General features: G+C 36.1%; 1 protein-coding gene and 1 pseudogene across 1 annotated transcript in view; one reads left to right on the top strand and one right to left on the bottom strand.

The window, feature by feature from the left end:
* Window positions 1-26,785, bottom strand: part of MAGI2 (membrane associated guanylate kinase, WW and PDZ domain containing 2) — a 1,457,999-nt gene that overhangs the window by 417,445 nt on the left and 1,013,769 nt on the right. The window contains exon 6 of the mRNA XM_011927762.1: window positions 18,245-18,324. Within this exon, the coding sequence (XP_011783152.1) occupies window positions 18,245-18,324 (80 nt within the window). The remainder of the gene's footprint in view (window positions 1-18,244; window positions 18,325-26,785) is intronic.
* Window positions 14,664-15,166, top strand: LOC105501684 (annotated as a pseudogene).

Below are 26,785 nucleotides of genomic sequence, written 5' to 3'. Positions count from 1 at the left end.
TGTGAGCAAACTTTGAAATGAAAAGAAAATTCCAATCTATTCGCTGAGCACAATGGGTCTGTTATATAGACATCATGTGACTAACACATAAAGTTGTCATTTCAATGAGATAAAATACTTTACAATAAGGTTAGCTTTACTGTCATGCTCAGGATATGTGAAATTAACAAAAAATATATGTTGATGTGCCTTTGAGGTAAGCCATTCGTGGCAGGAGTAAATTTTAGTGGTTGACCAAAATGACTTCACAAGTTCACACATATCTTGTTCTTGCCTAAGAATGAAACATTCATATTGTTTTATGTATGATTCTCATGGCCAAAGTCAGCTAGAGTGCCAATCACATTGTGTTAGAAGTGAATATTTTTTAAAAGGTGAATTATACTGATCAATTGTATTCCATTAAGACCACACATAGGATCACACCACCTGTTGATCTTTTACAAGAGGAAATTTAAGGATTGCACATTGTCCTTGAAGAAAGCTAAGCATTTAATAAGTTGAAGACACTTTTTACCATTCTTTAGGGAATACTGTATTTCTAAGAATGGCAGGTAACATGTGCTCTGAATGATACTAGCAAATGGTAACTGCAATATCATTCCTCTTAATGTGATGTTATAAACCCAGTGGAATGTTGGGAGAGCACTCAAGCATTCCTCTAAGCATGAATTCCTAAGCTGCATAATGATGCTAAGTGCATCATCCTAAACATATGCTGTTGTTTCTGCTTATGATAGCTACAGTGGTACTGATGCTCGGCATCTTCTAGAAGAGGAAGCTGGTGAGCATTATAAATCCCAGGGACTCCTGATGGTTGTCTATCCTTGGGCTCTGCTGCATGCCTAGTGGCAAGGTAGTATAGGGGAAAGGTCACCAGCTGAGGAACCACAAGGGAAGGATTCTAGTTGCAGTTCAACCGGCAATTAGTTTGGGGGAAATTATTATACTTCTTGAAGCCTTGATCACTTGAATGTGAATATTAACTTTTACTGTTTAATAAAGTGCTCATTAAGATAACAATTGACATCTGTGAAAATGCTTCAGAAAAAAATGTTCTGTGAATAACAAATAGCCACAAAAGCAACTGAGGCACAAGATCACACAGCCTATAATAGGGACTCAAAGTGTTTCTGGATTGCTACCATCTGATCCCATTATTCAGCTATTTTTCAACTAATCTGCAAGCTTCTTGGCTGGGGCCCAGGACTACATTTTCTATAGCTTAAGACCATCATATGTAGGATAATAAATTGAAACTACAGATTTTTTTTGATGGCACACAAGTATTTGCCTGTGTTCTCCTACAACTTGGTAACATTTCTGCCTTTCATCTTCACTATGCTCATCTATTTTTATATTTACATATGACTATACACTTGCTTCAGTCATAAAAATCATAAAAATCTTTAGTCATAAAGATCTACTGTTCTCTCCCATCTATAACCTTCCTCCAACTAAATCCACATGTAAAACAAGTTTCTTTCTCTCTGTCTGGTATGACGCACTTCTTTAGTCCTCTAAAATTCAGTGCAAACATCCATCTTCTAAATGAAGTCCTTCCTAATTGATTCGGGTGCATTTACCAGGCACTCTTTTTCACCACTCCCAATGATGTACAATACACAGACACACTGACATACATACACACATATTTCTTCCCTTACGCAGTTATACAAGGATGCAGTGGTTTCCTTCTGGAGATCTAAACACAACACTTCTTCAGCCTTCCTCATTCCAAATAAACTCACTAGTAGAAAGCTCTAAGTCAGACACAGACCATTAAAAAAAGCCCAAAAGTGCAAAAGTGGGAGGGAATAAGCGAGGGAAAAAGAAGAGTGAGGACAAATCTTAAACGAGTTCTCTGGTCAGATACATATAAGAAGTGAACCAGTTATGAAACAGCTACAACCTCCCCCAACTCAATGCTTTGGTTTTTCGTTACCATCTGAGCCCTTGTCATCACCAGGGAACAGTCTCTGGCACATATCAGGTTACACACCCTGCATCCCCACAATAACAACATTAACCAGTGTATTTTAGGCTTCACAGTTTACAAAAGCTTTCTCAGACACTATCCCATACGATGATACGACTGTAAGATTAAGCCAACGGGAACACTATCTTATTGGAGAACAAAGTTATCACATATATCTCTTTATTTATATGTAAGTTGGGCTTCCTCGCTACAATTGTGTAAAGGGAACTGTTGGCTTTACAGAATCAGGTATCTGGTAAGCTGCGAGTTGTGTAAAGACAATGAAAAAGGAATCTATGTGATAGTGCATCAGCTTAGGAGATGGGATTTTCATTCGGCTATGCTCCCCAGAAAACGCACAAGCTGGATTTCAGACTGGATGGAAAAGGTAATTTCCAAACCATGCTGCACAAAGGGCTAATAGGACACAACTCCAGGTATTAGGATTAAAACAAATTAAATATAATAGTGGTTGAGGATTGCCAAGCCCTATTGGTGGACAAAGCAAAAGGCAGTACACTTTCAAAATTCAGAGTGAGATCTACACATTTTAAATAAACCTCAAACAAGCTTCCAATTCTATGAAGCAAAATTCTCTGTACAAAATAAAGTTTCCAGTAGAATCTGAATGGCAAGTACACAAACAAGACCAGGAGATTTTCAACTCATACATATACTAATGAAGACATAATCTTCTACCTGTAGAAGTTAATGAAAATTTTCCCATATAAAGGTGAGAAACAAATACAACAGATTTGTTTTTCTAGAAAATATAGTGTATATATTATTAAGATAAATTTAATTTTACATATTAACTTAAAACGTGCTCAAACATAGGGAAGTCAATTCAAGGGAGAATACTCTGATGTTTTTGCTAAAAACTCAAACTATTAGAAAACTATTATTTTTTGTTGTAAAATAAAAAAAAATGGGAAGTCCACATCATGGTACTTCAAGTTTTATGTTGTTCATCTATCCTTTTCTTGGGTCATAATCTTATCAGGAGTTCCATCAGTACTTGGAATTCAAATCCATATTCTATCCATATAGCAAGTTGACGTCTGGACCTTTTTGAACTCCAGCCCCAAGGAAGATCCATGAATGCTACTATCTGAATCTTGTGTGTATGCTTTTTAAATGGCAACAACACAGTTTTAGTAATCGCAGTGGAATAAATGAAACAATAACAACAGCTGGCATTGCTCCCAAGAAAAAAAATTAAACGGAATGATACATAAATCATGTAGCATCTTGAATACGAACACATAAACCCTGGATTTATGCTGAATAGGGAAAGCAAGGTGAAAGAATAGCTGGATAGTACACTATTGTGAGCAGTGAAAGGGGACATCCTTTTAGGAAAAGGCAGTTTTAAGAGAACACATTTTATTAAGTATAAGAAATATTTTCCTCCATGAAGGATTTCATAGAGAAAAACACAGAATAAAGATTAGAAGAACACATATAAGATAAGAATAATAGTTTAGTAATAGAAAGAACTTGAAAGGAAAGGTAATATAACAAATACAGACCTGGCTAGAGTAGGAGTGGAAGATGGAGTAAACTGAAATTACCTAGAAATAATAACATCACAGAAGTAAAGCTTAATAGAATAATGAGAAATGGATATAACACTTAAATGTATTCACAATAGCAGACAGAATTAATCAGAGGTGGAAGGAAAAAGAGAGTCATCAGCATCTAGATGGGAAGTCAGGCCACAGGATTGGGAACAATAACGTAGGGACAAGGGTTGAGGAGAAAAGAGAAGGTCACCAAACGAAGCAATCTAGTAGAACTTGAACATTTAGGAGTGACTCTAAATCCAACCCATCTTTAAAATTCTGCTCAAATTTCCTCTCTTTCCCCAAGTCTTCTTGGAACACTCCTGGGTTCACAGTCAGTGGTTTTTCATTTCATTCTTGGTTGGTGGATGACTCCTCACATCATTGTTAAACTCTCCTCTTTATTTTTGAGGAGCTTAGTATACTATCTCCCCACTATACTCCTCTTAGAAAACTGGGTTCAGAAGTTGTGTTTATTTGCATTTTTCATGGCAAATAGTTTAATTCTACAAACAGAGAGGTTATCCAACAAGTGTTTGTCATATGGACAATCAGATCCACTTACTTTGTTTGCAGATAAATTGCATTAAAATGAGTAAAATGACTTACGATATCATGTAAGAACTAAGTACTAGAATTGGAAGGAAAAAGCCACTGTTTTTTGTAGCGTTAAACCACTGGGGTGGGAGTGGGAGTAAATCAGCCTTAAAGGAAAAGTTTACGTTAGTTAAACCAATGTGAAGGCAAAGAAAGAATACAAATTAGAATAAGCTGAAAAGATACTGTGGGAGAAATTAAAATATTTCTTAATGAAAACAAATACTGGGAAACCAGTAAAAAATGTCAAGGGCTAATTTTATTGGCCAAATATGGAAAATAATATAATCTCCAAGAATTACAACTTAGTAGTAAGAAGTTCAGGGACAAACACAATCAATACAATTTCACATTGATTTTGCATTGCTGATTTGAAGTAGTACCTTGGGAATTGTGGTTCTAAATCTATTTGGGTTCTTTACATAGTTTTGGTATCAAAACACAAAATAATGTTTGCTCTTTTTTGTCTGAGGGCAACATTTTTATGCCCAAGGAGTTCCCACAGACAGCACATAAAATCTTAAGCTACTGGAAAGATAATTCCTGGTAGATATGGGTCTTTAACAGTAATATGGATAGCTGTGTGACTGGCATCACTGAATCGATATTATTTCAGACACTTTGAGATGCTTGGTGGTTAGGTCACAATTATGCACTGAATTGTATCATAAGTGCTATTTTTTATTCTCACCAGTTAAAAAAAATGTTTTAAAAATCATCATCAGCCTTGGAATGCACTGTTTTATGATGCATAGCATTTAGGAAACCTTAAAATTACATGTACTGAGAGGGAAATCAGATCGTCTCACTTCAGCAACTGAAATTAAACCCCTCTTCTTTTTTCCAACTAAAAGCCATAGTTAATGTTCAATTACTCGGCTTTGAGTTGATGATCTGGATCTGTTTCTCCCATTTCTGAGAAAACTTGTCTATAATATTCAGATCAGTGCTTCACCTGTTTTGCTTTCTGCATTGTTGAGCAAACCTAACCACTGAGGGAAGCTTAATGCCACGTCTGGCAGTGTGATTGACAGAGACTCACATTTAGCTCTTACAGAGATTGTTCCAACATTATGTGGACTATAGTGAGCATTTATTTTTAAAAATTGTGAAGGCATAGAAAACAACAGAAGCCAATTCTTTTTAAAAATGTTGCAAGAACACAGAATATAATACTTATTTTATAATATCTTTCAGAGAGCTAAATTTACCCTGTAAGTTTAAGAATTTTATTAGTCTGTTCTCACGCTGCTAATAAAGACATACCCAAGACTGGGTAATTTATAAAGGAGAAAAGTTTAATGGACTCACAGTTCCACATGGCTGGGGAGGCCTCACAATCATGGCAGAAGATGAAGGAAGAGCAAAGGGGTGTCTTACACGGCAGCAGGCAAGAGAGCTCATGCAGGGGAACTCCCCTTTATAAAACCATCAGATCTCGTGAGACTTACTCACTACCACAAGAACAATATGGGGGAAATCGCCCCCATGATTTAATTATTTCCACCTGGTCCCACCCTTGACACATGGGGATTACAATTCAAGGTGAGATTTGGCTGGGGACACAGCCAAACCATATCAAGAATGTAAATTATATGACAATTAAAATAATTACAAAATTATACTGATCAGTCTATTTACTGATAAGATGTCCTAGGGAAAACACTGAGAATATTTCAAAAAATTTTCCCTTCTTATAGGTTTTAAATGCAAAGTTTTAAAGGAAATTTTATTTTATTTTTTATTATACTTTAAGTTCTGGGGTACATGTGCAGAATGTGCAGGTTTGTTACATAGGTATACACGTGCCATGGTGGTTTGCTGCACCCATCAACCCATCATCTACACTAGGTATTTCTCCTAATGCGATCCCTCCCCTAGCTCCCTACCCCCCAATAGGCCCTGGTGTGTGATGTTCCCCCGCTGTGTCCATGTGTTCTCATAGTTCAGCTCCCCCTTATGAGTCAGAACATGCGGTATTTGATTTTTTGTTTTGTGTTAGTTTGCTGAGAGTGATGGTTTCCAGCATCATCCATGTCCCTGCTAAGAACATGAACTCATCTAACGGGAAAATATTTAATCCAGTTTCCCTTAACATATTTTTAGGCCTGAATGTCTCTAGTTTAGGCATCTTGTGGCATTAAATGGTGGACACAACACTGATATCCATTTTAAACTCAGATGACTTGGATCTAAGTCTCATTTTCTATTTACAATTATTAGATCAGTCCCCTAAATCCTTTGGACTATAACATAATTATCTGAAAAATGGGAGTTCAAAATCTCTACCTACATCACAGAGTAGATTCAACAGAGAGAATGTTATGTGAGAACATTTTCAAGTTTTAAAGTACTGTTATCAGTTGGTACCAGAGGTCATATTTAGACATCTGGTTCCAAACAAGATGGTGTAGACCCAATTTTCCCCATTTCCTCCTCTCCAAATACAGCTAAATACCCTGGAAACAATTCAACAGACATTCACAAAAGACCCTGAAAGGTGGAAAGAAGAAGGCAGGAATTAGGAAATGACACCACAGAAAATGTGTAGGACTTTCTTTTTTTTTTTTTTTTTTTTTGAGGCGGAGTCTTGCTCTGTCGCCCGGACTGGAGTGCAGTGGCCGGATCTCAGCTCACTGCAAGCTCCACCTCCCGGGTTTACGCCATTCTCCTGCCTCAGCCTCCCGAGTAGCTGAGACTACAGGCGGCCGCCACCTCGCCCAGCTAGTTTTTGTATTTTTAGTAGAGACGGAGTTTCACCGTGTTAGCCAGGATGGTCTCGATCTCCTGACCTCGTGATCCGCCCGTCTCGGCCTCCCAAAGTGCTGGGATTACAGGCTTGAGCCACCGCGCCCGGCCAGGACTTTCTTTTCTCTCCCATATATCTCAGATAGCACACCAAGAAGACCTTCAGCCTGGAATGGACAACAGGTGTCAACAAACAACAAAAGCAAGCAAACAAAAGAGAAAAGCCTACTCTCTCTGGCTGAGGGCAAGGAAAGGGGGAGAGTAACTGGGACATGGGGCAGTCTTTTTCCTGACCCATACCCAGCAGCAGTAGTAGGTCCCTTTAACCTGTAAGTGGTGGCATCAGTAGATCCCAGAAAGGGTAACACATCTTGCATCCATAGCAGCAGCTGGAAGCACCTGCACTGGTGAGGTCAGTGAATCCCTGACATCAAACCTGGTTAAATATGGAAAATAATATAATCTCCAAGAATTACAACTTAGCAGTAAGAAGTTCAGGGACAAACACAATCAATACAATTTCACATTGATTTTGCATTGCTGATTTGAAGTAGTACCTTGGGAATTGTGCTTCTAAATCCGTTTGAGTTCTTTACATAGTTTTGCTATCAAAACACGAAATAATGGTTGCTCTTTTTTGTCTGAATGCAACATTTGTTATCAATTGGTAGCAAAATCAGGTATGGGTGACCCATCCTCTTCCCCACACCTGCCTATATCATGTGGGCAGAGATAACAGGCCAGAGAAAACACTTTCCATCCTACAGATCCAGTGTCTAACATCCCTACTAGTCACAATAGGTGACCTAGAGAAGTGCTTTCTGTAATTTGCAAGTGGCACCAGCAGGAATATATGAGGAGCTCCGAAGTCAGGAGAACTAAGCAGACCAAAATAGCATTGAAGAGCTGTGCAAACTAAATGCATTTGGAACTACAGCCTACGAAACAGGCCAGAACCTACATACCAAACCAAAACACGGACATTCTTGGCTAAAATGATAGATTTTATTTTAAATGTCCATTTAAAAATGGTCTGTATAAAGAATGTCCAGGATAAACATAAATATAAGCCATGAACCAGGACAAACAAATTGGATGAGAAAAGACAATAAACTAATTCTGATAACCAAGAAAAATGAAATGTCAAATTTATCTGACAAGGATTTTAAAGCAGCCATCATAAAATTGCTTTAACAAGCGATTATGAATTCTCTTGAAACAAAAAACCTCAGTAAAGAAATAGAAGTTATAAAAAAGCACTAAATAGAAAGTAGAGAATGGAAAAATAAAATCATAGGAATTAAAATCTTGCTGGGTGGGTCAGTAACAGAGTGGATATAACAGGACAGAACAATGAAATTAAGGACAGATCCACAAAGTTTATTCAAAAAATTCAAAAACTTGAAATTGTTTCTATTTCACCAACTTGAAAGCAATCAACCAATTCCTATAAAACTACAAACTACCAAAACTAACAAGATGAAATGCAGAACCTGAATAATCCCATAACCATTAAAGTAATTGAATTTGTAATTAAAATCCTCTTGAAAAAAATCTCCAGGACAGTTGTTTTGTGGAGAATTTTACCAAATATTTAAAGAAAAAATTGACACCAATTTTACACAATCTTTTCCAGAAAATATAAGAGGAAGGAATGCTTACCTACTCATTTTATGTGGCCAGTATTACTATGATACTGAAACCCAATAAAGACAGTACAAAAAAGATTACAGACCAGTATTTCTCATGAACACAGACACAGAAATCCTCAATAAAATATTATCAAGTTAAATAAAACAGTATATAAAAATAATCATTCACCATGTCCAAGTTGGACTTATCCCAGGTATGCAAGATTGATTTAATATTTAAAAATCACTCAATGTAATCTACCATGTCAACAGTTTAAATAAGAAATATCTTATGATTAGATGAATTGAAAATAGTGTAGATGCAGAAATTACAAGAAATCTACCAAAAAGTTCCTACAAATAAATTATTTCAGCAAGTACTTGAGATCTATGACCAACACATGAAAATCAATCTCATGTATATATTCTAACAACAAACATACAGAGACTGAAATTAAAAACACAATACCCATTTACATTGCTCAAAGAAAATGGAATGCTTAGGTATACACTAAACAAAACGTGCAATATATTTTAGCTGAAATTACAAAATGCTGATGAAAGAACTCAAAGAAGGCTTAAATAAATGGAAGGGCTTGTCATGTTCATGGATTGGAATACTCAACACAGTAAAGATATATATTATTGTCAACTTAATCTGGAGATTTAATACAATTCCTATCAGAATCCCAACAAGATTTTTGTAGTTCTAGAAAAGCTTATTCTAGAATTTATATAAAAAGGCAAAAGACCTAAAATATCTAAGACAATTTTGATAAGAGTAAAGTAGGAAATATCACTGTATTAATCTGTTCCCATATTGCTATAAAGAACTTCTGAGACTGAGTAATTCATAAAGAAAAGCAGTTTAATTGACTCACAGTTCTACATGGCTGAGGAGTCCTCAGGAAACTTATATTCATGGCAGAAGGGGAAGCAGGCACATCTTACATGGCGACAGGTGAGAGACAGGGTATGTGTGAGTGCAGGAAAAACTACCATTTATAAAACCATCAGATCTTGTGAGAATTCACTCACTATCATGAGAACAGCATGGGGCGAACTGCCCCATAATACAATCACTTCCCTCTTTTGACACATGGGGATTACAGGTCCCTTCCTCGACACGTGGGGATTGCAACTCAAGGTGAGATTTGGGTGGGGACACAGAGCCAATCCATATCAATCACTCTACCTAAATATTCAGGTTTACTATATAGCTGCAAGAATCAAGACAGTGTAGTACAAGTGAAAGAATAAACCCACAGATGAATAGAATCCAACAGTTTATGACAAAGGTGCACACACAATTCCATGGAAGAAGAATAGCCTTTTTAACAAATGGTGCTGGAACAGTTAGATATCCATAGGAAAAAAAATAGAGAGAGAGCCTTAATCTAACTCTTACACATTAAACAAAAATTAAGTCAAAATACACCACTGACTTAAACATAAAAAATAAAACTATACAATATTTAGAAAAAATATGAAAAATAATTTGGGACCTGGGGCTAGTTCTTAGACTTACTACCAAAAGTCTGATTCATAAAAGGAAAAATGATCATCTGGACTTATCCAAGTTAAAAATATTTAGCCATAAAAGATCCTGTTAAGGGGATGGAAAGACAAATTGCAGACTTGGAGAAAATGTTCACAAGCAACACATCTGTAAAGACATGTAAAGGAACTTGTATACATACAGAACTTTCAAAACTGAGTTTAAAAAGTAAACAACTGGCAAAAGACATGATCAGATTTGCCACTAATTAGGATATAGATATGACAGATAATCATATAAAATGATGTGCAATATCATTAGCAATTAGGGAAATGCAAATGAAAACAAAAAAGCAGTACCACTATACACCTGTGAGAATGGCTAAAACTTAAAAAATACTCATAACCTCAAATGCTGGCAAGGATGTAGAGAAATTGGATCACTTGTTCACTGCTGGTAGGAATGTAAAAGAGCACACCCATTCTAGAAAACAGCTTGGCAGTTTGTCCTAAAACTGAAATGCACTTAGTATATAATCCAGCAATTGCACTCTTGGGTACTTAGAGAAGTGAAAACCTATGTTCACACAAAAATCTGTATGCAAACGTTCATAGCAGCTTTATTCATTCATATTAACCAAAAACTGGATAAACCCACAAGTCTTTCAATGGGTACCCTAAAACAGACTGTGGTACATCCATGCCATAGCCTACTGGCATAGTATACTGCAATAAAAAGTAGCAAACTATTGATACACACACTAGAATGTATTTCAATAGAATTATTTTGAGTGGAAAAGTCAATCTCAAAAGTTTACACACATTATGATTCCATTTGTAGAATATTTTTGAAACAAAGTTACTGAAATGAACAGATCAGTAGCTGTCAAGAGTTAGGGATTGGTCAAGGGGAGGAGATAAGCATGGCTATGAAGGGGTAGCATAAGGGAGCCCTGTGGCGATGAAACGGTTCTGAATTTCGATTGTGGTCATATTTATGTATAACTACACATGTGATATAATCACATGGAACTACACACACATACACACACACACACACACACACACACACACACAGACGAGTACCTGGCAAAACATGAAGTAAGCTCTGTAGATTGTACCATTGTCAATTTTCTGGTTTTGATATTGTACTGTATTTATATAAGTTAACATTGGGGGAGGCTAGTGAGGGGCGTCTAAGACCTTCCTGTAAATTCCTTAGTAACTTCCTGGGAATTTATAATTATTTCAAAATTTAAAACGGTTTTAAAAAGTCATATTTGAAAAATTTTGAAATCATTCTGCTACTGTGCAAACCAGATTTGATGATGTCATTATTATTTTAGAAGTTGTATGCATTGAGGAGTAATGACAAGATATAATTCATTGCTCTACATGCGAGTAACTTGAGCAATTAAGAAACAAAGTAGGACAGAATTTTGTAATCCTTACCTAGGCACTACTTTATAGCCACACGAAATATTAACAGGTAGAAGGAGAAAATACATAAATCATTGGTGCAGGAAGGATATTCAAAATACTTAATAACTTTTATGGTCTGGACATAAACCAATCAATAACAGATTCTGGGGCCAACGAGAACAGATGCCAGTCACAACCCAAAATTTGGTACTGGTGCACAACAGTGGAATATCCATCCTACCTGATTTATTTTCGATAAATTGTACTATTTCCTCCACAAAAGATTCATAGTCCTAAAATGTTGGTATTTCCGAGTACTTCTGACCCGAAAAGACTGGAAAGGGCACTATATTATTGGATGAAGCATACCTCAAAATGTTGCTAAAGCACATCACAACTAATACCAGTCAGCTACAAAAGGATTGCTTCTATTAGGATATTTGAAATTTTCTCCTTTTTTACAAACACATATAAAATATCAGTACAAAAACAAAATCACATTCAAGTTAATTTATTATATTTCAAGGTAGGTGTTCAATATTTGCATATAAATAGTTTTTACAGTTTTGAACTTTTAGTACTTGAATAGTTAATACTGTTAGAATCTTTTTATGAGTTCTTCCTTGAGGAAAGATTCCAAGGTGCTTTGCGAACATAATCTTAGCAGGTTTATCAGATTAGAAAGATAAATACTGAAAGGTAAAATTAATTTGGTCGTACTTAATTTTCTTGAGAAATTAGGATCACTAATTATCAAAACAAATTTAATGAGAAAGGCCAAAGCCCCTATTTAAGGGAAGATAAACAATGTAATTTAGAAACAGAATCTGAAATATGAACATAAAAGTATGAACGTTTTAATCAGTGTGTCAGTTTTATAAAACTCATTTAAGAAATGAATTGAAACTAATTAGTGTTTTCTACTATTTTAGAAAGGCAACTTCCTTCTGCTGAAAAACATCCTGTTTAGTAAGTATTATAAAGCATGGCATATGCTGTCTTTGTTCATGCACATTGTGGACACTTTTTTAAAAAGATAGATTAATTAATTAGTTCAAAGCATTAGTTAATTCCAATTGAAATGCACTACTCATGCAGGTAAATGGGTTAAGATTATGTAATTTTTTTTCCTGTAGTAACATAAGAAAACTCACTTAAAATTCATACATATTGAATATAGAAACAAAATCACCCAGTTCATGCAGATGTAATTATAACTTCATGAAAATTTAGAGACAGCTTAACAGGTTGAAGGGGGGAAACTACCCAGTGTATTACTATCAAGTTGGAATTACCTAGATGGATAATTTTAGCCTATATGGATTTGTTCATTTCCATTTTGCCAGGACATTCTATAGTAATTGAAAGCTGTTAAGGCAGGATAACTATTCAGAATTTTTTCCCAGTTATCTTCTGTAAGGCTCATTTGCTGGCTCAGAGTATTACCTGAAGGAAAGAAAATGATCAGTTATGTAGAATTGATGGTGCTACAATCATGGTGCTTCCAACATGTGAAGGTAAATCTGCATGAAAGAGGTAGAACTCCCATTTTACAGGTAAGAAAATCTAGGCTCCCAGAGATTAAGTACCTTGCCCAAGAACCCAGAGATTTGGGTTTGGAACAGTTTTTCCTGACTCCAAATCTTAAACAATTTCTTCTCCTGTACATTATAGTGTGATCCTACTGGGTTTAATAACACTTCAACTTTCAGAAAAGAATGGTCCTACAAGGCTTACTTCACTTTTGAAATGGATTCTAACCCAGCAACGCTCATGGGATGTCAGCATATAAATGCTTGTGATTGAAAATGTCTCAGGAGGATCCCATATTACTGACTCTGAGGGGAGAAATATGATGGGGCTTTATACACACTTTAACCAAACTTGCATCCAAGTTATTCAGTGGTTAACTGCTATTTCTGTGGCATTTTATAAAAGACTATATTGGCTTGCTAAACAGCACTCCCCCAAATACTAATATTAGAATCCAGTAGTAGGTGGAGACATTTTTTTCTGCCATGTAGACTGCTGCTAAAACTCCAAAAGTGTACAGAGCTATGACAAATGCACAGAACATAATGACTTCAGTATTTCCAGCCCTATTGTGAGAGAAGGAAGTATATTTTCACATTTAGTAGCAGTACTATCCTTTAAGTAAAAAGGCAAAATGATTGCTTTACTGTCAGCAGAATAAGTGCGTGTTTAATATATATTTGTTCTGAGCCATCCATATCCTGTTTCTCCTTAATACCAATGAGAACACTTTTGTTAGTTTTTTCTCTAGTCTAGTTAGCATCCCCTCTCATCTCTCTTTTACTTTTCTTCTTCTTATATTAATTGGACTAGGAATTAACTTTACTCATTTATGTAAACAGATCTGAAGATGCAAACATTTCCAGATACATATCTACATACACTACATATCTCTATACATTCATATATACTGAGCACACATATATGACAAAATAATATATAATCTTCAGTTATTAAAATGTAAATTAGGATAACAGTAAAGATTTTATGACATCCAGCCCAGTAACATCCAAAATGTACAATTTTAAAATTACTGCACTAAAACTTCTGCTACCAGATAGGATAGAGTGAGTAGCTTATTAGACATGAGGAAACAGAAAGTCTAGATAAAATGTTAAAAAGTAAGCAGCTTAAAGAAATCAGAAACTAGCTGGAGCAACATGATTCTCAAAAGGGAACCCTGGAGAGGTGAAGGAAGAATTTGCAGTTGCTTTTTGTTGAATCTGGGCTCTTAGAACAGCATAGACTTGGCTTGGGAAAAACGCCGCTGCTGGACATTAAAGAAACCAGAAGAGTGAGGACTCTTGAGGCACTGGAGTGACAAATATAGATGTGAGAGATTTCAAACAGTCAGTCAGTTATCTCCTGACATTTGTCAATTCTGGAGCTGTAGGATCTAGAAGCAAAAGAGTTACGCTAAATCCCCTGAAAAACACCTCAGATTTTTGGGAGACTGGCAATCCTGAGAAAAAACACATTTTAAAATATTGGTGTTCAAGACCTGCCAAGAGTAGAGTCCCACACAAACATGGTAGGTTACGGTTTGTCCTGTGGATCAAATTCAGCCCGCCCCAATTTTTGTGTGGCCCATGGGCTAAGAATAGTTTACACATTTTCGAATAGTTGAGGAAAAATCAAAAGAAGAACAATATTTTGTTATGTGAAAGTATACAAAACTCGCCCTGGCCCAAGATGGCAGTCGAGGCCACCTGATGTGTTCTGTCTGAGATTCTGGCACTGAAGACTAATGCAGGACCCCAAGATTGGGAGTTGTGGGTGCAGCGACTGAAGAAGGAATATCAGTCCCTTGTCTGGTATGTGGAGAACAACAAGAATGCCAACAACGATGGTTCCAACTGGAGTCCAACAAGGTAGCGACTCGGTGGTTTGGAAAGGGTTGGTATATCCATGACCTCCTGAAATGTGATTTTGACAACGAGTTTGAAATTCTTATCACATATGTTACTACTGCCCCAGAAATTGCAGTCCCTGAGCTGGATGGAAAGACAGCAAAGATGTACAGAGGTGGCAAAATATGCCTGACGGATCATTTCAAATCTTTGTGGGCCAGGAACATACCCAAATTTGAACTAGCTCATCCCATGGCTCTGGGGCTGGGTCCACGGCTGGCAGTGGAAATCCCTGATCTGATTCAGAAGCAGGTATTCCAGCACAAAGAGAAATGCAGCCAATGAAGGACCAAGCCACTGAGGCAGGGCAGAGGGACTTTTGATAGGCTTCGGTCCTGTTTTCCTGTGTATCACACTTAACTCATCTAACTGCTTCCTGGGACACCCTCCACCTCTAGTTGTCACTAAGTAGCTGCAGCAGGAGGGGGGGAAAAAGCCAACACACCAAACAGTATTGCTACTGGGTTTCTAAGGCTGCACAGGGAAGCGAAAGACTGGTCTTTGGAAAATCAAGAGGCAATTTTTATCCTCCCCCCAAGTGGAACAATATGCGGTCCTGGAGGCATGGGGGTAACTGGAATAGAGTACATAGTCTTTCTGGTTTCAGGAGACAGCCCATCAATAAAAGCTGCTTCCTCTGGTTAAAAAAAATAGAAAAAGAAAGAGAAAAAGAATAAGAAACTACAAAGAAAGTATACAAAACTCAAATTTTGGTGTCCATACATAAATCCTTATCAGAACACATGCATGACCTTTATATATTGACATATGCTGCTTTTGCACAATGAGTGCAAAGAAACTGAATGACCTGCAAAACCTAAAGTCTTTATTTCCTGGCCCTTGACAGAAAATGTTTGCCAACCTGCACTAGGCTGTTAGTTGAAAACTCTGGTGGCCAAACACTCAAAGAACAGGGCAAACTCAACCCAACCTCATGCTGGCTCAGTTCTAGTTTGGATTACAGTAATTAGCTTTCACTCTATCTGCCTAGGAGAGGAACGGCAAATCTTTGCTGGAAAAAGATATCATCATTGGAGCCTCTACATTTTTTAATACACATTATATATATATATATATATTCCTGCATTCAGAAAATTACTGTACTAACTTTTCTCTGAGCTGAAGTGTGATACATATGAAGAATCATGACTTAACTGGCAAGTTCAATAGCAATCCATTAACGTCTAGTGTTGTTATTAAGTAATACTAATCTATGTCATTTAAAGAAAAGTAAAACATAGGTAACAATAGTACCTAAAGCACTTTTCTTGGCAAGAAAACTTAAAATTGGTGTCCAGAATAATAACATTCTAACAAACTAGATGTTAGTTTCCACTGTAAAAATGGTCCAATAATATAAAGACTAGAGTCTGTGAATTATTTTGCAGTAAATGAAACAAACAGCAGTTGACCAAGTTACAAATCATCCTGATCTATAAACTGAATCCTAGAACTTGTTTCTCAATGACATCTGGTTCAGAGGACACCAGCATCGTATTTTAGGCATCTACCATCCTGTGAAGTCTGATAAGCACAGATGTGGGAAAAACAAATAACGCTGAAATGTTATAATTATGCAGTATGTTATGCTTGCATCTCTCTCAGGATTTTAAAATCCGATTTTAGTAGCTTTTTATAATAAAAAGCACAATTCAAAGGTGCAAGACAGCTGAGAAGTTCAATATGTCACAGAACTGCAAAATTGTTAAATTCACTTTAATTAGGATTTACTAAGATTTTACAACTGTGGCATAAGTAAATCATAACTCCCAGTTAGAAAAGGTTATGTTAATTTTCAGACTATCACATTCTGTAACACATGTTTCATCAGTGTCAATGAAATATAACCCAATCGCCGGGCGCGGTGGCTCAAGCCTGTAATCCCAGCACTTTGGGAGGCCGAGACGGGCGGATCACGAGGTCAGGAGATCGAGACCATCCTGGCTAACACGGTGAAACCCGTCTCTACTAAAAAATACAAAAAACTAGCCGGGCGACGTGGCAGGCGCCTGTAGTCCCAGCTACTCGGGAGGCTGAGGCAGGAGAATGGCGTAAACCCAGGAGGCGGAGCTTGCAGTGAGCTGAGATCTGGCCACTGCACTCCAGCCTGAGCGACAGAGCAAGACTCCGTCTCAAAAAAAAAAAAAAAAAAAAAAAAAAAAGAAATATAACCCAATCATGCTTAAAAGTTCAGGTCATACAATAATTGTATGGGATTCAACTGCATACAGTTGTACTATTATACAGAAAGGTACAGATGTGGTTATGAATACAAAATTAAATATAAACTAAAACTGGATACTTGTACATTTATATATGTTCATATAAATTACAATCTCTAATTTTTAATTTAACTCAGTCCCTAGCCTGTGAACAGTTACCTTATAACATAGGAATGCACAATGTCAGATACTATCTGAGAAAGTCAGAATTATGCTTGAAAAGAAAGGCGTTTTAGAATTAGACACTTTTTTAAAAGTTAACTTTTTAAAAACTTTGTATAAAGTTCAAATATTCTCTGCTGTTTTCTTCACCTTTAAGAGCTCCGCAATGACAGAAACCTCTGAACAGAGCTCTGATAATTTAATCACATAAAATATGTGAATGTGGTCATATAATAAATCATTAGAGAGTATGCTATTGATCATCTTAAACTATATGTGCTCCTTTAAAATTAAACTCAATATCTAAAAAAAATTACAAGTATCATCAGTAACAGACTTCACCCATACAATTTATGAATTTAAAAACAAGGTTTACATTCATCTAGTCCTCAAAATTATTTTTAAAAAATTCTTCACATGCATGAAAACAGTCTATTTTAAAGCAGGTCAATATTAGAACACTGAGAACTGGAAAATACTAAGGATAATCTAAGACATTCAGGCAACTGGTTATTTTATTCAAACGCTTGATTCAAGGAAAGCATTTCTTTATAGTTCTGAGTCCTTAATAATTGCTAGAATGCTATGCCTTTGAATACAAACTCAAATATTATAGTGCCACAAACTGTTTCTCTTATGCATCATATCTGACCCCAGTTAAAAGATCAGAGTCCTCAGAGCGACATATTGCTAACAAAAAGTCCTCAGTAGGTAGTGGAAAGTCAGGCTAGGAGTCAAACAGAACCAACAGAGATGACAGAGATGTGATATTCAGCACAGTCTCCTCAGAGAGAAAAAGCAAAACCACATGGCCCTGCTGAAATGCCGAGTTAATTCTCTCTCTTATCTGAGCATTAAACATTACATCGTTAAAATTGTTTCAACTAGATTACTGCCTCTTCAGGTGAGACTCTCATTTAAGAAACACAAACATTCTCAAAGCACATTGCTGAAACACTATAAAAACTTAATAACCTACCATTTTCTTTGCACTCTTCTGGAGGTTTAGCCTTTTTCGCAAGTCGTGGATCCAGCCATGATGTTGTCTTTGTGTTATGGCTGAAAAGAAAAGAGATCACTCTGAACAGACACATACTAAAAGGAATCAAGTTTATTCCTTAAGAAAAAAAAAAAAGCAGGGTTAGTCCAACAAAATTGCAATCGATACACTTAATTTGCTTACTGGTTCTAAGTAGCCCTGAAGGAGGTGTAAGAGTAATTGTGCAAGGCAGCTGTAAATTTGGCAACCTCAGCTCCCTGTCCTCAAAGCAGCTATTTTTATTAAAATCAACTAGAATGTTGCCAAGTTAACCTCATTGAAAATGCAGAACTCATCCAGAGCAAAAGGAATTTATTACAAATACAGGATTCTCCAGTTGGAAGAGCACAGTCCACCGGCTCTGATAACGTTTCTTGAGTTTTGCAAAAGAATTATTTTCATCTTAAACCTACCCTTTTCATAAACAGTTGTTTTGTTACCCTTTAACTACAGAGCTGGCAGAGGCAGTACAAAAGTGATGCAGATTATAGCATGTTCTTGGGATTCCTGCATATTCCTCAATAAGTGATTAATAGCAATTTTATTAACTCACATTAAACTATCTTTCATCCAAATACTTTCAACCCAGCTCAGAAGGTAGGGGATAAGACTGCCTGCATTCTAATGTTTCTGAAATGGAATTTCCAGAAATTAATGATAAAATAATATTTTTGAAAAAATGTTTTCTTGTAAGACTTTTGCCAGAAATTTAAAAAGTAAAGGAGAGATATTCTTAGCGTTTCTTAAAGTGGTCGTGAAATAACCTGCATTGGAATTACCTGGTGGACAATGCATATTAACAATGCATATTCTGGGTCCACAAAGAACTATCAAATAAGAATCTTTGATATGGGACTACACAATCTCCATCACAGGCAAGCACTCCCAGTACTTCTTATGCACATTACAATTCAAGAACCACTCATGGCTTGTAATTGCTCATCGGGGCCAAAATATTTACTGTGTACAGCTGTCTCAAGCGATCTCATCTACCAATGGACAAATAATCAAGAATGCAACATTTGCGAGGGCCTTGGGAAAAGAATGAGCAAAGGCACAGGTGTGGGAACGTGTGAGGTGTTTCCAAGGAACAGTCAGAAGGCCAATGAATGAAACATGAAAGGAAGAAGGGAAGAGAGGATGGAAATAGAAATCAGAGCCAGGTAATAGGCATATTTTAGCACAGTTGTAAGGAGGTCAAAATGGTAATGATGATACAAATTGCACATGTATTCTCTTTCTTTAATGACATTTAACTATATGTTGCCAATCATAACCACAAATGTTAGCTAGATAATCTGATAAACCAGTCTGTACTTGCAATGAAGGTTAGAAAATTCACCCAGGCACTATATTTAATCACAAATATGTAAAAACCAAGTTCCTTCTTAATGGAGGAACTTTCAAGGCAGGAAGGAGGGAGGATGGAGTCAAGATGGGTAGCAGAAAGCTATTCCGAGGTGTTAAATCACTCTTCAAATAGCATTTTCTGAATGATCATCCATCCAATCTGTGTAGGTATAGAGCCATCTATGATTTGAGAACTGTGACATAAAGACCCCTGGGTCATGAAGTTTCTGCTCCTGAAGAAGATGCCATTTTATTTCTGACTTTCACAGGGGATAAAGACAAAGTATTCTCCATCACATTCTTAACATTTAAGAGCTCTTCGATGATAAATGCCTCTCAACGGGCTCTAATAAGTTGATCAGATAAAGGCTGTGAATTTGATCAAATAATAAATCATCAGGAGAGCATGCCAGCTTTTATTTTTTCCTCAATTTGACCCTTGTAAAGTCTGGTGGTACTTCATTATCAGGTTTCAGAAGGATATAAAGTACTGCAGACACTTTCATCTGGTTCTGGCCTTTGTTTGTATGTCAACATAATCCAGCATTTTCTTCTGAACTAAAGACTTGGAGCTTAAGGATGCAGGTTCTGACTACTCCTAATGTGAGGATAGGGGCAGTGGGTTCAGTGTTTGCTGCTCTCATTTTTAAAAAAAATCACTTAAAAAATGCTCTTTATAGACATGTCTCAGTTCAAATTGTGTGTGTGTGTGTGTGTGTGTATGTCTATGTTTCTATGAGGTGGGGAGAAATCTTGGGAAGTAAGCAGGAAAATACATTTCTCTTCTTTTCATCCTCACTCGCTTCTTCCGAATCCTTTCCCCTTTTCGGAGAAAAGTCATTTTTAGGCTCCTTAGACATATTCACAAAAGCAAACACATCCTTGGGTAAGTATTAAGGGAACATTACTAAGCCACTGCAGAGTCCAATTACCATTTCTACTGCACACCACCATGGGTCTCAAATACTAGCTAATTTAGTAGAGAACTGTGAATTTTCCAGCTTTCCTGAGTTTATATAAAGCATTTCATTACAGGCTGATTTTTTTTTAGGTTGAACTAGCATTAACGGTATGTCACTTTAATACATTTTGACAGATTGAGTCTCTTATAGTTAACACCATTTTTAGCTGATCTTCAGAAACGATTCTGAAAGCAATGTGGGTAGTAGTTACCTCCAGTAATTGTCTTAAACATCACATGAAGATCCAGCACAGTATTTTTCAACAGTGGTTCTCACCAGCCTTGTAATTTGCAGGCTCCTCCAAGATTCCTTGCAAATAGGATATTTTTAATGCATTGGGAGACAACAGACCAACCAGCTCTTCCACTTCCCTTAAATTACGTATTTTAAACCTTAATAATTCCATTTGCAAACAGAATTAAATGTCGGTCAGGAAACTGTGTTCAAAATGGGATCATTGAGGGATTTTTCCACATTCTGTGTACTATCAGGTTTAAGGAGGTTATTTCCTTTCAATTCCTAGCTAGGGCAGATTCAGGTGCATGACATCAGTTTTCTGCATCTATCCAAACTGTGTGTCACATAAATACCGGGAAAAGAAAATGCCAATGCTAGATAATTTTATATTTCAATTCAAGTTTCCTTAACAGAGACACATACACATACATAGGCTACATTTGCACAGAAACTTTTCTTATTCCAGCCGGAGAATGCAACAAATATTTTCTAGGAAATTTGAATCATACTAATATACTACTTCATGTATTTTTAGGATAAAGTGAATGTGCGAATGTGATGATCATGAAAAGTGAGAGGTCAAGTGAAAAAGCCAGTAGCTATTTAAGTTCAGTCAATGTCATATTTTAAAACTTGGATGAAAACCAAAAACAATGGTTTATCTTATGGGCATATCCCAAACTCTTCTCTGATGTTAAACTAAACACTGGGTCTGTCTGTCTAGAGGACTAGAACAAGCCAGAAGTGAAATTTCAGTCAAGTCCGCATTTCTAGTTTAAATTCATATCAGAATGGCCTTGAAAATATGCAATAGGCGGATCAGTTGTACAGCATTCCTGTACAACTTGTAAGCTTAAATTTTGCCAAACTGACAGAAACAGCAGGTTAAATAATACCCTATCTTCTGAGAAAACATTCTTCTCACATAGAACATGCTTCATTTCAACAGGAAAAGCTATTTACAGTGCAGCACACCATAGCAAAGTTATTCTCACTATCTCGTGTCATTTCTCGATTGTCTACTGTGTCAGGGAAAGCAGCAGAACTTTCAGATATGCCCCTTCATTTAATGCTAATGAGCCTTTGTGGCTAAGTATTATGAATTCCATTTTATAGATGGAGAAACCCAGGTTGGGGGAAGGTGAGTAACTTGCCCAAGGCTAAACAGCTAGTGGCATGAAACTGAAAGAGCCAGCTAGCATTAAACCCAGATATATCTGACTTCCAGGTACAAGGTTTTCTTTTTGTTTTTTGTTTTTTTTGGTCTGAAACCAGAGGCATCTGGAACCTCACACTCGACTTTTTATACTGAGGTTCATTTCACTCCCTGGAATAGTAATCAAGAGTCTGTTTCCCAGCTTCTGCCAGTAGTTTAGAAACAGACCTTTACCTACTATTTATGGAGAGTAATTATTAAATTCCTTTTTAAGTGTAAATGCTTTGCACTTAATAAGTATGATATTAAGTTCCATATAGAGACAAAAGAGACCACTGTGATTGAGGAGGCATTGATAATATCACTGGAAAAGTTTTCTCCTTATAAACTTAAATTCTGTATTTGAATCACTTTCTTTTTCTTTTCTTTTTTTTTTTTTTTTCTTTTTTGGCAGGATCTGACTCTATTGCCCAGGCTGGAGTGCAATGGCATGATCTTGGCTCACTGCCACCTCCACCTTCTGGGATCAAGTGATTCTCCCACCTCAGCCCCCAGGTATCTGGGACTACAGGTGCATGCCACATACCCCGTTAATTTTTGGATTTTTTTTTTTTTTGTAGAGATGGGGTCAAATTCCTGAGGTCAAGCAATGTGCCTGCCTTGGCCTCCGAAGTGCTGGGATTACAGGCATGAACCACCATGCCTGGCCCTGAATCACATTCAAATCAATTTTTCTTCATTCAAATCTGAGTATTTTTCTAAAATGAAGTCGTCTTAGAAAGCTGATTCATATAATCTACATATGAATATTTGGTCTTAGAGGCTATATTAAAGAATTATGTTATTAAGAAGTGCTATCAATGGATGCACTATTTGTTAGGAGCAAAACTTAAAATTTTCGTATAGATCATGCCATATTCTATTTTTCTGTTCCAGCTTTTCATTCACTCTACTATTTGCTCTATTGTTTGTCCAGTCAGGGCACAAACCTCTTTTCCATTTCTTAGGTATATACATAACTGGATCTTCAAGGGTAACCTAATTCAAACCTAATATTAAAACATGTTCTCCGTTCCTAATTTGTTTCCTTTTCTTTTCTTTCCTTCTTTAATATCGCCAGAGCAAAATGTTTTCACTGCTGTACAGCTATTGGAAAAATTCAGTTTCATCAATTGAAATGTTCTTAGTGAAATGAAAAACTTTTATTATTAAACACATTCCTTTCCTTTGCTCTGTTTTCTCTAAAACTAGAAACAGACTTAAAACGATGATTAATAAGTCCTCCACATAGCCAATTCTGAATCTCAATCTTAAACTGATAGCTAAATGATATTTCCCCCCACCCTGGGAAATACTACACCAGAAGAATAACAAGAGATTAAAGCCAGTGACATTTGATTGCATAAAACAATCTTCTGAACAAGATAAACAAGGTTCAGGTAAATATTCTGGAGTCAATAGCAATTCAAAATGTCTGTGGATGATCAGGTTTAAATAGTAGTAGTGATATAGGTTCAGAAGCAGTAATAACAGACTGATGGCTTGACTTTAGGTTTAAACAAACACTTTTATTATTATTATAAGTTCTGGGATACATGTGCAGAATGTGCAGGTTTGTTACACAGGTATACACATGCCATGGTGGTTTGCTGCACCCACCAACCTGTCATCCACATTAAGTATTTTTCCCAATGCTATCCCTCCCATAGCTCCCCACCCTCCAATAGGCCCTGTGTGATGCTCCCCTCCCCGTGTCCGTGTGTTCTCATTGTTCAACTCCCACTTATGAGTGAGAACATGCAGTGTTTGGTTTTCTGTTCATGTGTTAGTTTGCTGATAAACATTAATTTTTAAAGGTATATAAATTGAGATTTTACATCATAGTCAATAAAATCCTCAGGATAATTATAACATTTTCCAAAAGACTTTCTCTTCCTTCTATATCATCATTTCAAAGTAATTATTAAAAGCAATGATTGGATATATCTAACGTGATAAACAGTGGAAACTTGTTCCTTCAAGACTCCACTCGCCCAAAGTTTCACTACTTTTTTCTGTCTACACATAGGTAATACACAAATAAAGCTACTGTCAATGAGCACTTTAGTGGTTGTTTCCTAAATAATACTCCTACAATTTCTCTTGAGCATATGAATATTTGCATTTGCCATTTTACCTTTCATGTGTTTAGAGAACATTTTTAAAGAAGTTTCATTACAAATATTGTTTTGGATAGTGTGGATGTGTATGGTACACTATTTTGTCTAAAACGTTTATTTTCTGTCTGGGAATTATACCAGAATCTTGTGCAGGCACAAGAAAAAAATTATGAAAAAATATTCAATGTATCTCCTGTTTTTGTAATACGATTGACAGTAAGCCTAGACCAGATTTTGTGACTAGTAAGATATGTCAAGTATAGAATAAGAAAGTATATTTCTGGTGTTCCTGCATACCAAAAAAATTGGTTTTACATTTCTATCCAATAAATTTCTAAAGTATTTTATCTTTTATTTAATACATGATGCTTAATTTTTTTTTTTTGGAAATGGCAATTGGTGATTTAATTAAAACTTAAGGAGATACAGAAATAGAAACACAAAAGGAAAAAAACTAATTGTCTGTCTGTTTAGAATTTAAAAGCAAATTCAGCCCTGACAAATATTTGGAAACCATATACAGCCATGACATTTTTCACAGATGTGATTTTCAGTTTCAAAAGCCTGCATTTAAAAACCTGTTATTTAAGATGACATAGTGTTCACTGCCATTCAGGAAGATGGCAGTAAACAAATAGGTTCTTGTTGTCTTTTTGTTTTTTGCCAAAGCAATAGCAGTCTCTTTTGTGTCACTAACTAAACTGACTCCCAAACAAAGAAGCAATTTAATGGGATTCCCAAAGCATGTCAATCCAGATTAACCCTGTGGCAGTTCTTCTTTTATGGAACATTTAGCCTCTGGAGTAGTGAATTGCTCGCCAAGAAACTTATAAAACAAATACTATTTGTAATATAAAAGTTTAGTTTTTTTCTCAGCCAATGTTTGTTTATATCGGAGGTAGTATGAAATAATGGGAATGACTTTGTAGAGTGAAAGAGTTATGTGACCTTGGGAATGTTAATTTGTCCAAGGATGCCTCAAAGTCTCGTCTATGAAACGTGGATAAACCAAACACTTTATCGGGTGGTGGTGATGTGAAGCAGGCATCACAGCAAACTGGTTAAGGACAAGGACCATGGAGACAGTCTACATTCCATGAAAGTCTGAATCTTGTTAGTTTTTTTGACTACTGTATTCTCAGGGTTTAGAATGATTCCCAGGACATAATACATGACCAATAAACCTCTGTTGAATAAATAGAATCAAAGAGCCCTGGCTATGTCTGACTTTATGGCAAGTAGTTACTTCTAAAAGCTTCAGTTTCATAAAGTGGGGATTAAGTGAACGGAGTATAAATGCTTAACAGATGAACCATTGTTGTTAAGTTAACCCGAACACACCCTTAAAAAGGTAGGCGCTTGATATATAATAACTCATTTGAATTTACATATTCTCATTTGAATTTATAATTAATATACTGCCTATTTCAAAGATAATGCTAATGAAGATGATGACATGAGTCAAAGAAACTTTTACACAGTATTATACATTTAAAAGTCTCCTGAAAATTATGAAACATAAGACATTATTACTATTTTAAAGCATGTTTGGAAGAGTGTGTTCACTCAAAATTTAAAATTATGCTGCATAAAAATATTTTCTCAGCAATTCTCCTTTTCCAATTAAATGTCATTCTATAGGATAGAAGAAATCTGCTTTTATCAAAGGAAGCAGTTTGAGTAGTGTGGGAAACATAGTGGGCCCACTAGTTTACCAGGGTTGCTGAGGGCAGAAAAAAACCTTTGCCTCTTAAATGCAGAACCTCTAAACCTTCACCTCTTAAATGCAGAACTTCTAAAGGATTGAGTCATATAACTATTTTGCAAGATCAAATAAACCAATAAATATTTCAAAACATAATTGCATAATAAAAGACAAGTAAATGGAATTGCTTGTTACCTTAATTCAAAATCTATACTGTTTAATATATGTCTTTTAAAACTACATATTTAAAATTAATGTTTCAGTGTAGAGTTCCTTTATATTTAGAAATAACTATTATATCTATCTATCTATCTATCTATCTATCTATCTATCTATCTATCTATCTATCTATCTATCTATCTATCTTATACACAGAACCAAAGGATCATTCTCCTTTGTTTCACTTATTTTCTGTTTCGTCATGGTCTTCATTTCACAGGAGACAGACTTCAGCAAAGTCTAGCGAAAGGGTGGGATCTGCCAGAGGAGACTTTCATTACTCTAAGCAGCTCCCACAATATCTGCACAAGAGAAAAGTTTTTACTGATGTCAGCACTTCTTCCCTCACAAATCTCTCTCATTTTTCTTCTCCTTTCTTTTCCCTCTGGTTTACCTTCCTCTTGTGGTATTCTACCTTTCCTTTAAAAAACATTTCTTTACTTATTTTTTAATTGATAAAAATTGTATGTACTATATTTTTGAAAATTGCTGAGAGTAGATTTTAAGTGTTCTTAACACACACAAAAAACAACAAGTATGTGAGGTAATGCGTATGTGAATGAGCTCAACTGAGCCATCCCACAGTGTGAAGCTATTTCTACTTTCCCTTTCTATCATGCATTCTGGTACATAACTGCTTCAGGACTACCTCTGAGACACATGGTGGCTTTGTCCTTAAGACATGTCTTATTG

The sequence above is a fragment of the Colobus angolensis genome, unplaced genomic scaffold (assembly GCF_000951035.1).
Source record: "Colobus angolensis palliatus isolate OR3802 unplaced genomic scaffold, Cang.pa_1.0 Scaffold74, whole genome shotgun sequence".
Classification (NCBI taxonomy): Eukaryota; Metazoa; Chordata; class Mammalia; order Primates; family Cercopithecidae; genus Colobus; species Colobus angolensis.
This window is presented reverse-complemented; position numbering and strand designations above follow the sequence as displayed.